This window comes from Cebidichthys violaceus, unplaced genomic scaffold (genome assembly GCF_023349555.1).
Source record: "Cebidichthys violaceus isolate CVI_PGR_0920_01 unplaced genomic scaffold, fCebVio1.0.p SCAF_22, whole genome shotgun sequence".
Lineage (NCBI taxonomy): Eukaryota > Metazoa > Chordata > Actinopteri > Perciformes > Stichaeidae > Cebidichthys > Cebidichthys violaceus.
The window spans coordinates 4,275,415-4,287,671 of NW_027176395.1; the positions used below are offsets into that span (position 1 = coordinate 4,275,415).

The window sequence follows — 12,257 nt, forward strand, 5'->3', positions numbered from 1 at the left end:
GATCATATTGGGCTCTTAGGTTTATTTTCTGTGTCTTCATTTCAGATGTGAGTTGGTATGTTTGATCAAAAGAGTTGTGCTTTGTCTCGTAGTGGCGCTTCACTTTACCGCTTTTAATAATCACCAGGGTCTCTGAACATATGAGACATACTGGTTTTAAACTGTCCGTGGGAAGAATTAACATATAAGAGTCTGTTCATTGTTGGTTAAAGACTCTGGTCTCTCTGACCACTTCTTTCTCTTTGGAGAACGTCATGTGAAATAACTTCTCTGACTCACGTAATAATTCTCCTCCTCCTCGTTCTCTTTCCTCGTCTCCCCCGTGTGTCTACATCTCACTCGAGTCAGGAAACTTGTCAGAATACCCATATTTGATTGGCTGAGCTGCATCACGTGATGTGATTCACGCTGCTGAACAAGTTCCGTAAAGGCTGGAAAAGATGCGCCGATAAAAATAAAAGCGCTCCGTCAAAATGTAATAATTCTCATTTATGTATCGGTTTTAGGTCCTGGGTCCAGATACAACGGCGTCTGGGTCTGGATCGCGGTCCGCCTATTAGTGACCCCTGGACTAGACTAAACAAGTTCATAGGTTGCGGGGGGAAACGTAGTCATTCAAGCTCACATCCACACCTACGGGCAATTTAGAATCACCGACTGAACTAAATTGCATGTCTTTGGACAGTGGGAGGAAGCCGGAGAACCAGGAGGGGAACCCACACTGACACAGGGAGAACATGCAAACTTCACAGATGGGCTGTGCAGCCCGGGAACCAAACCCAGGTCCCTCTTGCTGTGAGACGAAAGCGCTAGGCATCATTTCATGTTACTAAAGCTGTTTTCTCACGTTGTCCGGAGTTGCATAGTCACACGTGTAGAAACAGAAGATTGTCCGTGTCAGACTCATTCTCACCTTCTGGAAACACTCTGTTGGGTTTAGGCAAGCGCTGGTGCCTGGGCAGAGTGCACATTTGTAATTTGGTCATAAACAACAGACTCTCTTGCCATCTCTTGAATTTGTCTGACCATTTCAGCATCTGCCGTTTTCAACAGATTTTTCTGAATCTTGTCGTCTTTGTGTAAATTACCCTTCTTCATTACAATCAGAAGTTTGCTTTCTCCCGGTGTGTGCCAGCCATTTGAAATTCTCAATCAGTTGCATGTAGAATACTATCGGCATGGCACCAACGTGAGAGTTCAGTGGTGTAACAACCCATTTTGATAGGTTCCTTGTATGTAGAGGAAGTGAGAAAACTAACAAAAGGAAGTATAGTTTGTTTTAATAAAAAACAAAAGTTCACACTGAAAGCTGCCAAACTACTCGTATATGTAGAATGTTCATTTGCTCATATACACGACTGAAGTACAAAGGACAGAAGTCATCATTATATCTGAAAAACATTGTGTCTCCAACACAAAATCATGGCGGTGAATCTCCTTTACACTTTTTGAAAACATGACAACCATCCACTCCTGTAATCATGGGTTTGAATGGGATCAGTGGTCCAAAATCTCTCCATCATTTCAACTGCAGCACCACCTGCAAGACACAAATACACATCAATCATTAGCATTCATTTGACGGACCAAGTGCAGATATTTACTACGTGCATAAAACAGTATACAGCTAAACATTCTTAGTTTGGTAAAATGCTGCAAAAGTTGACCTGTGTTGTTAGCGCCTGTACTATTATTTGTTATAGTTTTCCCAGGAGTTGGTGAAGACCAAAAGGAGAGTGAATGTTGGACTAACATTCATTGGGTGAACACAAACATGACTCTAAATGTATGACAATGTTGCTCCGTGTCTGCTGGATGTGGAAATAAGTAACTGTTTGCCAACACAGAAACCACTGTATAAAAGGGTATGGTACGTAGACCAAAAAAAAGAAATGATTGCAGCTTCAAAAAGGGAAATAATGGAGTTCTTCTGTATTTTTCATATCGTCAGTGATAAGACCGAAACCAACCAGTGTTGACGATACTCTGACTGGTTCCTACTGAACCTCAAAAATGTATTTTCTCAAGTAAAAAGGGGATTTCCTGAACATTTCTTTAAGGCAGGAAAACAGAGCTCTAATGAATTCATATGAAGTATACTGTAGTTATTTTAGTGCATCCTGACAGTCATGATAAAGCTAACATGATCACACCTTCCACTTCTTTATCATGTTGAGCTGTGGCTGTATGCTGCAGCACTGCCACCACCTAGTGTTCATTCTCCATCTATGTGGAACATTGGGCAGGTGGTCTTCTGTTACATTAGAACGGCGTATGAACATCTGGTAGTTCATTTATTTCATATTCAGCACCTTTAACTCACCAAAACAAATGAAGTATTTACACTGTGTGTGTGTGTGTGTGTGTGTGTGTGTGTGTGTGTACCTTATTAGCAGCCTCTAGTGAACTGATGAGTGTGTTTAGCTCCTCTCTGTTCATCTCCATGGTGACAGAGCGGAGGGCTCTGTTCTCTCTCACGTCCAGACTGAGACTGAGCAGAGGAGTGTGGAGAGAGGAGATCTTATCGCTGGACAGAGCTAACTGGAGACCGGACAGGAGAGAGAAGAGGCGACGTTAATACAGACAGTGTGTGTGTGTGTGTGTGTGTGTGTGTGTTTTACTGAACTTCCCAAGGCTGCTGTCATAATAGGGTGTGATTTCAGCACTCGGCTGTTGTTGTATAGTTGTTTGCGTTAAATTGAAAACCTAACTTATTCACTTTTGGACAAAAAGGTCAGTGTCTCAATCTGAATAACCCACTGATCTTACATCTATTGCTATCTTCAGGTCGATGAGCAGGCATTATTGATATTCAAGAAATGTATCAAAGACAGCTTTTCTTTATGTCACTGTTCTGTGCCTACATGTGCCCCTGTCATTATTTGGGTTTGTATAAGGAATATGTGTTGAGTCTATGTCAGGCCTCTCTGTCAAACATGAACATATAAAACGATTCAAAGATAGAAACAGTGAGCTCATCCTCATGTAGCGCTTCGTAATAGTCTTAGTTGTGTTTCACAACATCAGCTCAGGTGTGCCGACTTCCTGCATCGTTTCCTCAAGAGCGCCACAAGCTTTCACCAAAAAGCTTGAACTGGGGATTTTTGCAGGAACGCACGAGAAATGACGAGTGAAGCATTAAGTCACCTTAAGCTGCCAGTCAAAGTCCTGCAGAGTAGCCGAGGAGATGGAGTTGGTTCTTTCCAGCAAAGCGTCACGGATCTCTTCCCGTCTGGCTCTCAGCACGCTCACCACAGACTCAGCGTGGCTGCTGTCCACATCTGCCAGCCCGGCCAGCACCTGTCCACAGCCACACAGAACACCACCCGCTTTAGGCCCTACTCACAGCAGCCATTGTGACATGTTAGAGATGAGCTGAGCCTGGAAAGTGGACGAGAGCAGGCGACAGCAGCAGGGGGGCGGTGACACAGGAAGTCAAAGAAACAGTGACTTCCTGTTAGATCCGATCTGTAGGCTACTTGTAGTTTACAGACCTCGTTCGGATTCATTCATTCGTGTTTGTAAATATAGATTTATGTGTGGAAATGTGTGGTTATTCTATCTTTTTATGGCTGTCAGTAAAACACTTTGCTGTGTGTGTTGTATAAATAAGCTCAAGTTGGACACAAATCTACCCAGCATGCATTGCGCGCCATTCGCCGGTGATCGATTCTGATCAGGATGAACACAGGTGTAATTGATCAAATCATTAAGGTGGGTCCCCGTTGTGTTGTGCATGCTGAATCCCCGGAATAGCTGTGACATTCAATAAAACCGGACCATCATCCATTTGACTCCATCATGTATCCCGCTGCGCTCTCACCTCCTCATCAGAGCTGTTGCTCCCCACCGCCCGGCGGAAGAGGGCCGTCAGGGAGTCGAGCACCTCCAGCCACTCCTCCAGGCTCCAGGAGGCTCCGTGATCCGCTCTGCGAGGAGGCTCCCGCCCACACAGTCCATCCACCACCCTGTGGCAGAGCTGCACACCACACAACACGGTGAGGGTCCCACATCGGTGTTTGGTAGAGAGGACAAAACCTAGTCCCTGGGTGTTTACATTTGATACATTTTGTGCGATTACTACATCAACTTTGTCTAGGAGTAGACTGCCGGCTATCTGCCCTCCATGAGGCTACAGAGCCGCTGCTGGTTTCACCTCAGTGGATTTGTTTACAATACAGATTCTTCACCATGAAATAGAAAATGTACACATCAAAGCAGGAGACAAAGGGACGTGTGAGATGGAATATGATAGACAGACACATTAGTGGTAATTATCAAAGTTAAATTCAATATTTTGCCCAATAATTTAGTGACTTTAAAACTAAATAATCAGCCAAACTCAGCATTTAAAGACATAATAGGTGAACAGATGTATTACCAAGCTTAGTTTAATGGATATTTATATTTAGTTTTAATGCATAATTACAATGAAATCAAGGTACAGTTGCTTTTTAAAAATGTATTAATTGACTGTAATCAGACATGGACATATGTAATTATTTTTGGTAGCATTAGCCAGATTTGAAAAAGACTAATAAAGAATAAATCATCTAATGACCCCTCGCATTTAGTTGGAGGATACTGACGATACGTAACACGCACCACGTCCACTGTGTGCTCGGACATGTGAGAGGATGTGAAACACAGCAACACGTTCTCTCTTCACGCCCGGAGAGGCAACAACCACAGCGGTGACATTGCTCGTGAATACAGCGCCGGCTACTTACTTTTAAACACTCGCTGACAGGCAACCTGTTCAATAACACCACCATGTTTCCGTTCGCTTCCGCCTGCCGATCAGCTGACAGTCAGTCACGTGGTAAAAAAAATGGGCTGCGTTCAAAATGCCTGGGAAAAATGCACTTCGGCGTCTCCGGTGGCTTCTTAGAACGCGCATAGAACGTCAGTAGATGGAATACTGCGCTGTACATAACAGTCGGTATATGTATACATGTATTTACGTATGTATCTGTCGCTGAGGTTCTTCTAGAGGATGTTCTTAGTGAGTGCTGCTGGTTTTTCCCGTGGTGCTTTGTGCCGCAGGCTGCCTCTCGGTGTACAAACGGTGATGTGACCGAGGACACACGGCAGCCGTTGCTCCACTTGAAGACGGGAACTAACGGGGGTAAGTGCTGACTTTCACTACTTCTGCTGTGGACTGAGATGGCCACTCAGGAGACGTTTGCTCCTGATAAAGGATCGGGGGTTTCGGGGTAAGAAGAAACCCTTCTGCCCCCCCCCCCGGAAGGCAAACTTCTCTCATGAGTCTAAAACAGCTCCCTTTCAGGAAGAGACGTGCATGCTGGTGTGTAGTCATGTCGGTAACGGTGAACAATGAGCGTAAAGGCGAACATCAATGGAGGCTGCTGTGGGCATGTCACAACAACTTTCACTTCAGATGGTCCAGATTCCGATCCTTAAGGTGGCGAGAGGTCACCGTGCAGCATACCGCTCTCTGTGTGTGTGCTCCCAAAGATCAGCATCACAGCAGCGGAACCATGACCAGGCTGTGATAGTGGACTCTTTCACTGAGAACCACTGATGAGACAGCAGGGCTTAACAGGGTTAGTTTGAGTTGAGTCTCGCGGTTAAACGCCTACATACAGATGAAGTTGAGTTGATCAAATCTTGCATCCAGTTTGCACTGATATGGTTTGTTGATGAGTCGTGAAGGAAGGGTTCATGTATGGTCAATCCATCCCAGAGGTATTCAATTACAATTCACCGATTTAAAGAGAATTCCCTCATGCAAAGGTCCAGATCATCACAATTATGATTTAGTTCCAGTGGTAGCCTAACAGTTGTAGTCAACGACTGACTGTCATTTCAAATATAGAAAGTTCAATTTAATAATACCTCAACAATATGTATGGTCAGTTTTCAAATTGAACCGGATGAATTATAATACATACTCTAAGAATATATAAATGATCGTCTCTCATTTCAAGTAAAATAAGGGCTGGATTAAAAAATACAATACATAACAGAAAGCTTTTTACAAAATGTGCGTCTTAAAATAAAGTACTTCATTTTAAAGAACTGAATTGACTTGCAGCTTTAAATTGATTTAATTCAGGTGTGAAGTGATGTCACCCAAAAAAAACACAATATTAGATTTTTATCTTCAAAAAAAGATACATTTGTGTGCAGCTGAAACCACTTGTTTCAGCTCTATTCCTCTCTGTTAACATCATTGTTGGACAGTGAATTACTGTGTTAGGATTCTGATCATATTGAGTTGATATGTTTGCTCAAAAGAGTTGTTCTTTGTCTCGTAGAGACGCTTCACATTACCGCTTTTATTAATCGTCACGGTCTCTGAACATATGAGATGTACTAGTTTTAAACTGCTGGTGGGAAGAATTAACATTTAAGAGCCTGTTCATTCTTGGTTAAAGACTCTGGTCTCACTGTCAACATTCCTCTTTTTGGAGAACGTCACGTGAAATAACTCTGATTCACGTAACACTAATTTGCAGACTACTCGGTCTCTCGCCCGTCTCCCGTGTGTGTGAATCACATTTGAGTCGGAAAGCGTGTCAGAATACACATATCTGATTGGCTGAGCTGCATCACGTGATGTGATATACAAGCCATGTAATTGATCGGTGTGTTTCCTGGACCGCTGAACGAGTACCGTAAAGGCTAGAAAAGCTGCACGGGTTAATATTGAAGCACTCCGTCAAAATAAAATAATTCTCAATTATGGATCTGTTTTAGGTCCAGGGTCCAGATACAACGGCGTCTGGGTCCGGACCGCGGTCCGCCTATTGGTAACCACTGATCTATTCCATCATTGGTAAACATAGAGGCTGCCTCAGCTGATTTGGGTCCACTTTTTAAGACATCACTGGTGTGTTAAGAGACGAGGTAACGGCATGTGTCATGTGTCACACATGGGCGTCTGTGGCTCAGAGGTCCAGCGGGTCGTCCTTCAGTCAGTTCCATCCCCAGCTCCTCCAGTCCATGCCGGTGTGTCCTTTGTGTCATTGGTGTGCATGTGAACGTTTGTTTGAATGGTGAGATGGTTCTGATGGGCAGGTGGCACCTTGCACGGTAGCCCTGTCATCAGTGTGTGAATGACATGAAGTGATAAAGCTTTGAGTGGAGCTCTTTAAATGCTAGTCTGCTCTATCCGGCTGCAACTCTGTGGCTCTGCTAGTATTTCCTGCTCAGTCGCTGGAACTATTTAAAGCAGTGTTTTTCAACCTGTTCTGAGCCACGGTACATTTTTTTTTACATTAAAAAGATCCCACAACTAAAAAAAGTTACAAAATGACACATTGTAGCATAATACAGCATATATATACTGACAGATTAATGACAAGTCTCTCAATTTGTTCGTCCTTACTCTGTGTGAAACCTGGGCCTGTTTAGATGAAAGTGAAAATAAATCCAAACAAAAGATAACTTTCGCTGTATTGCCTCGAGCTCGTTCCTTTTTCTTTCTTTTGACCACCACTCATACAAGGCTTTTCATCTGGGTTACAATGTTGTCCAGGGCCCAGTTCAGAGTCTGCATTTTTCCCTTTTCAAATATTTCTCCATCGCTGTTCGTCTTGTCACCACAACCTCTCTGCATCATTTAATTCTACTGTTTTTAAATTAACAAGGTCATTATTGCGCTACCTACTGCCACCCACTGGCATGGAAGAGTATTTATTACTTATCCAGCCACATTAAGTGTGGCTGGATTAAGCACTATATTGCAGGCTCAGACTCTCAACAATGGAAAATTATTTGCAACAACTAAATAATATTTTTATATGCGAGAGGAGGAGGCTAGGAAAAGTTGCAAGGAGAAAGGACTCAAGGCTACAGCATTTGGACTCCTTTCTCCTTGCGTCTCTATGTATTTCATCTTTCATACACTGTATTGTCGTGTTATGATTGTAGCAGTGGAATTTGGGTTAGCCTACATTCAATATGAAAGCATAATTAATATCGGGGAAATGTCATTAAGGAACGCAATTAGAACAATATCTTACAAGGAGCTACACACCCACTGATGGGCAGAGCGTTTGATCACTCATCTGATCATCTTAAATATCTACAACTTCTGAATACATATATGGAACTGTTCCATTTTTAGAGTCCTGCCATGGTTTGAGAACATTCCAGTTGTGTACGAAAAGACGAGCATCGTAGCTTCAGCGAGACACGTCACTTACGAGACTTTTGGGTGTGTAGTCTTTTCTATTTTCTATTGTCTTATATTTCAACAGTTTTAAAACAAAATGCAACTTTGTTGACGTGCCAAATTATCTTTTAAATTGACAAACACCATATATGTAATACAAGGCACAACCTCAAACTGGATCAAATAATTTGTCTTCGCCTTTGACCACCATACGTATTTTTTTCCCAAAAAGGTCCGATGGTGGTCCATTGGAAGGGGAGTGACACAGCCTCTCATTTTACGGTGCATATTATCTACTCGGGTTCAGCTGCAGTTCAGTTCCAGAGTAACCAAGTTTCAGATAGATTCATATTAGACTCGATTGCCCTTTCATCCAAGATAACATCAAATAGAATTGCAGAACCGTAGTTTTCAATTTTCATGATCAACCTTTCAGAGCGTCCCGTCAGAAATGATGCATTTTGCTGAATCTCAAACTTGACTTGCGCTTCTCCAAAACCATGCTTACGGGTCCGGTGTAAAATTTAGTGGTGTGAATTTTAAATATATAGAACAACACCTTTCGGTCATGACCCGAAAGGTGTTGTCATAGGGAGGTGTTCCAGGCACGACCAGCTGGGAGGAGACCCCGGGGGAGGCCCAGGACCAGGTGGAGGGACTGTATCTCCAAACTGGCCTGGGAGCGCCTCGGGATCCCCCAGTCAGAGCTGGCTGATGTGACCCGGGAAAGGGAAGTTTGGGGTCCCCTGCTGGAGCTGTTGCCCCCGCGACCCGATCACGGATAAGCGGTTGAAGATGAGATGAGATGAACAACACCTGACTGATCCTTTAAACTTGCCTATAGGAACAAACTAGAGAAGCACATTATTATATTCTCTCTTTGCAGGATGAGGACATTGTGAAAGTCCAGTGTGGCGCACAGAGGAGGGGGTCCAGCCACTCTCACAGCTCCGCTAGAGTCTCTGCAGATGGAGCGGCTCCACTGGGTGCGACATCGCTGTCGCCAGCTGCTGGCAGGAGGCTCCGGGAGAGGCTGGTACTCTGCCCCTGATGGCCTGCCCGGCAAAACCTCCCTGGACACCCACAGCTCTCCACGGAGGGCGAGTGGGAAGCAGAGAACTGTGTTCGCTCGCCATGGCCCCCCCCAACAAGGGTTCGAAGCAGTCTCCAAAAGCTACAAGGGCAATGGCATCTGCACTACCAAGTACAGCTTGTTGACTTTCATCCCCATGAACCTGTTCCAGCAGTTCCACAGGTCAGTTTTGTACTTGTGGGTTGAACACACTGCCTGGCTTTGTTGAACAGGGTCTGTGTCACAAAGCCAGATCAGTGTGTAATCAAGTGATCCGTGGGATTAATGTGTTGAATACCAATGGTGGTAGCACATGGTTGTACTTCCACTGCTTCTGTTGTTTCGTTGTAGTTTTTACATACTAACTTGCTGCTCTGGCCTTCCTTTTGTAGGGCTGCCAACCTCTACTTCCTGTTCCTGGTGTTACTGAACTGGGTCCCGGTTGTTGAAGCCTTTCAAAAAGAAATTACCATGATTCCTCTGCTGGTGGTCCTCACCGTTATTGCCATCAAAGATGCCCTGGAAGACTACAGGCGCTACTTGTTCGACAGGAAGGTCAACAACAACGTGGCGCAAGTGTTCTGTGGGTGAGTCTGCTTATCTGCCTTTTTAGATGGTAAGAAATGTTCTCCTCCATAGTCTCTGCCACACCCTGGTGCCTTCTGATACATCCACACAGCCAGCTGCCAACAGCCAGCTCTGCCCATCCCAGCTAGCCTCCAGTCAGCCTAGAAGAACAAGCCCTACAAGGGCTCCTTCTGGATGACTCTTGATGGCAAATTCCTGGACACAAACAAGTGTTCTCCTGGTAAAAAAGAGCGCCGTTCAAATGCTGCAGCCCCACAGGCCGGGCAATGAAGCTGTTAAACAAGGAGACCCTCGGGAGCCCTCAGTACCTGATGATCCACACGGAAACAGATGACCTGCACAGCTTCCATACAGACATCTAGACCTCCCACTCTAACCAGGCGTGGGATACAAGCTGCAAAACCCCAGTGTTGAGTGTTAGCATCCTGTGTTTTACGCCCACCATCCACCCTGACCCCGCCCCTATGACATCTGTGTGGTACAAGAAAGTGACACTTTCTTCCATTTAGCCATACCATTTTTGTAGTGGAAACCTCGGCATAACTGTTCGGTGTGTTTACGTCAGTAGTTGAATGTACAGTAATATTATATCATAAGGAAGATTCATCAAACCATGATGTTCAATTTTTCAGATCTGAAAGGATTGGTAGGAAACCATTGACCGCACCCTTTTTTTTTCTTTCTCCTTCATCTGGTTTCACAATCCGTCAGCTGTAAAACTTGCACCTTGAGTTTGTTTATAGTATGAGTGGCTTTGAGAGGAGGAAGTAACTATCCATTCATCCCCCTCCCCCATTCTCACCTCGCCTGCCACGTCTGTGTGTTTAGTTCCGAGGGACAGGGGGAAGTATTCCACATCAGAATGATCTGCATGAATGTAGGAGAAAGATTACACCTGGAGAACGGTTGCAGGTAGGTAAGGCTTCTTAGTGGAGACGTAGACCAGCAGAGGGATAATCCACGCGAGCGGTGGTCTCATGTATAGCTTGGATTGTCCGTCCGGTCTTCACTCTTCCCAGGAGCACTTCGGGAAGAAGAGAACGGTAGTACCTTCCTCCACAGAGAATGAGGAACTGAGCCAACTCCTGAAGTTGTATAAAAGCAACAAGATCCGTACCACAAAGTATTCTCTCTTCTCCTTCCTGCCCAAGAATCTGTTCGAGCAGCTCCATCGCTTTGCCAATATCTACTTCATCTTCCTGGCTGCTCTGAACTTTGTTCCCGTGGTGGAGGCCTTCCAGCCAGAGATTGCTCTGGCTCCTATCGCACTGGTGCTGTCACTGACTGCTGTCAAGGATATCTGGGAAGACTTCCGCAGGTTTAAATCGGACCGTTCAATCAATAGGCTTCTGTGCCACATTTACAGCAGGTAAGTTAAATGCTTTCAGTCAGTTTGATGTGTCAACAACCAACATCTGAGCTGTCTTCTTCTTGTGGGACTGTATATTCCCCTTAGCGTTATCCAAGAAGGATAGTTGTGACTCAGTTGTGTGCATCTTATTTTCCATATTGTGAAGTATTATGAAAATGTCTGAAAATACAAATTTTTGCAAATTGCATACATTTCCAGAACAGAAATCGGAACATTTAATGAAGTCAGGTAAAAAATGTTTTGCATTTTGTTGACATATTGGAGTTAAAGGGTTTTACAAAGGGAATTTTGAGATTTCTTTGTATCACTCCATGACTTAAAAAATACTGTGAACAGCCAAAAAAACAAACACCTCAACTCACAGCTTCGATACCCGATCACGGGCGGTTCTTCTGTGTGGAAGTTTGCACGTTCTCCCGTGGCAGCGTGGGTTCCCTCCGGGTTCTCCGGCTTCCTCCCACAGTCCAAAGACAGAGCGTCAATGTTAGTCTGTCTCTATATGTGCCCTGCGATAAACTGGCGACCTGTCCAGGGTGTACCCTGCCTTCGCCCAATGTCAGCTGGGATTGGCTCCAGCGCCCCCACGATTTGGAAAATGGAATAAATCAGGCTGTGATATATGAACAAACCCCTCTGTAAAAACCTTCAGTATATAGATGGGAATGAAAGTGGAAAGTTTGGTGTATGTGCTACTCAAGTGGATATTTCTTGCTCATAGTATGATAAAGAAATGATTTTGAGAAAACTTCCTTTAAAGATATTGATTGTACAATTTCATACATTTTGCAAGACACTACATGTGAATAGGGGAAATAAAAATTACTTGAAGGATATCACCATGAAACTTTCTCAGTTGATAAAGACAAGTCCTCTGAAATGTTGTTTACATGGACGTAAACTAGTATGAAACCTACAATTAGAAAAGTGCCAAAGGAGCAGCAAACCAGACTGGCACAAAAAGAATGGTACCATTGTTGATGTTTTCCTATCACCGTCGCTCTCTTTTGAACAAATTTATTTTGCCGCATACACAGTTTAGGCTCCATCCACACTAATACGTTTTCATTTAAGTTTTTAAAACG

At 44.1% G+C, this 12,257-nt stretch overlaps 2 protein-coding genes across 3 annotated transcripts in view; one reads left to right on the forward strand and one right to left on the reverse strand.

Annotated features, from left to right (window-relative positions):
• Positions 1-1,263: 1,263 nt before the first annotated feature.
• commd8 (COMM domain containing 8) lies at positions 1,264-4,825 on the reverse strand. Its single transcript, XM_068717640.1, has 5 exons — positions 4,731-4,825; positions 3,824-3,979; positions 3,148-3,300; positions 2,386-2,541; positions 1,264-1,540 (listed from the first exon to the last, which is right to left on the reverse strand). The coding sequence occupies exons 1-5, from the start codon at positions 4,773-4,775 to the stop codon at positions 1,520-1,522; spliced, it is 531 nt and encodes a 176-aa protein (XP_068573741.1). The 5' UTR covers positions 4,776-4,825; the 3' UTR covers positions 1,264-1,519.
• Positions 4,826-4,891: 66 nt separating this feature from the next.
• Positions 4,892-12,257, forward strand: part of atp10d (ATPase phospholipid transporting 10D) — a 29,303-nt gene continuing 21,937 nt past the window's right edge. Inside the window, exons 1-3 of one of the 2 annotated variants that reach the window (XM_068717638.1) lie at positions 4,892-5,128; positions 9,030-9,398; positions 9,608-9,802. In XM_068717638.1, coding sequence (XP_068573739.1) covers positions 9,112-9,398; positions 9,608-9,802 — 482 coding nt within the window. In that variant the 5' untranslated portion in view covers positions 4,892-5,128; positions 9,030-9,111. Of the gene's footprint in view, positions 5,129-9,029; positions 9,399-9,607; positions 9,803-10,372; positions 11,173-12,257 lie in introns of those variants that run through there. The other variant, XM_068717639.1, reaches the window with a different exon arrangement.

What these genes read in the sequence shown, in the direction of transcription:
- commd8 (XM_068717640.1), bottom strand. Translation starts at nt 4,775, where the DNA reads ATGGTGGTGTTATTGAACAGGTTGCCTGTCAGCGAGTGTTTAAAA. An exon ending in CTGTCAGCGAGTGTTTAAAA is followed by an intron (nt 3,980 to 4,730) that starts GTAAGTAGCCGG and finishes TGTGGTGTGCAG; the next exon opens with CTCTGCCACAGGGTGGTGGA. An exon ending in ACTTTGACTGGCAGCTTAAG is followed by an intron (nt 2,542 to 3,147) that starts GTGACTTAATGC and finishes TCCGGTCTCCAG; the next exon opens with TTAGCTCTGTCCAGCGATAA.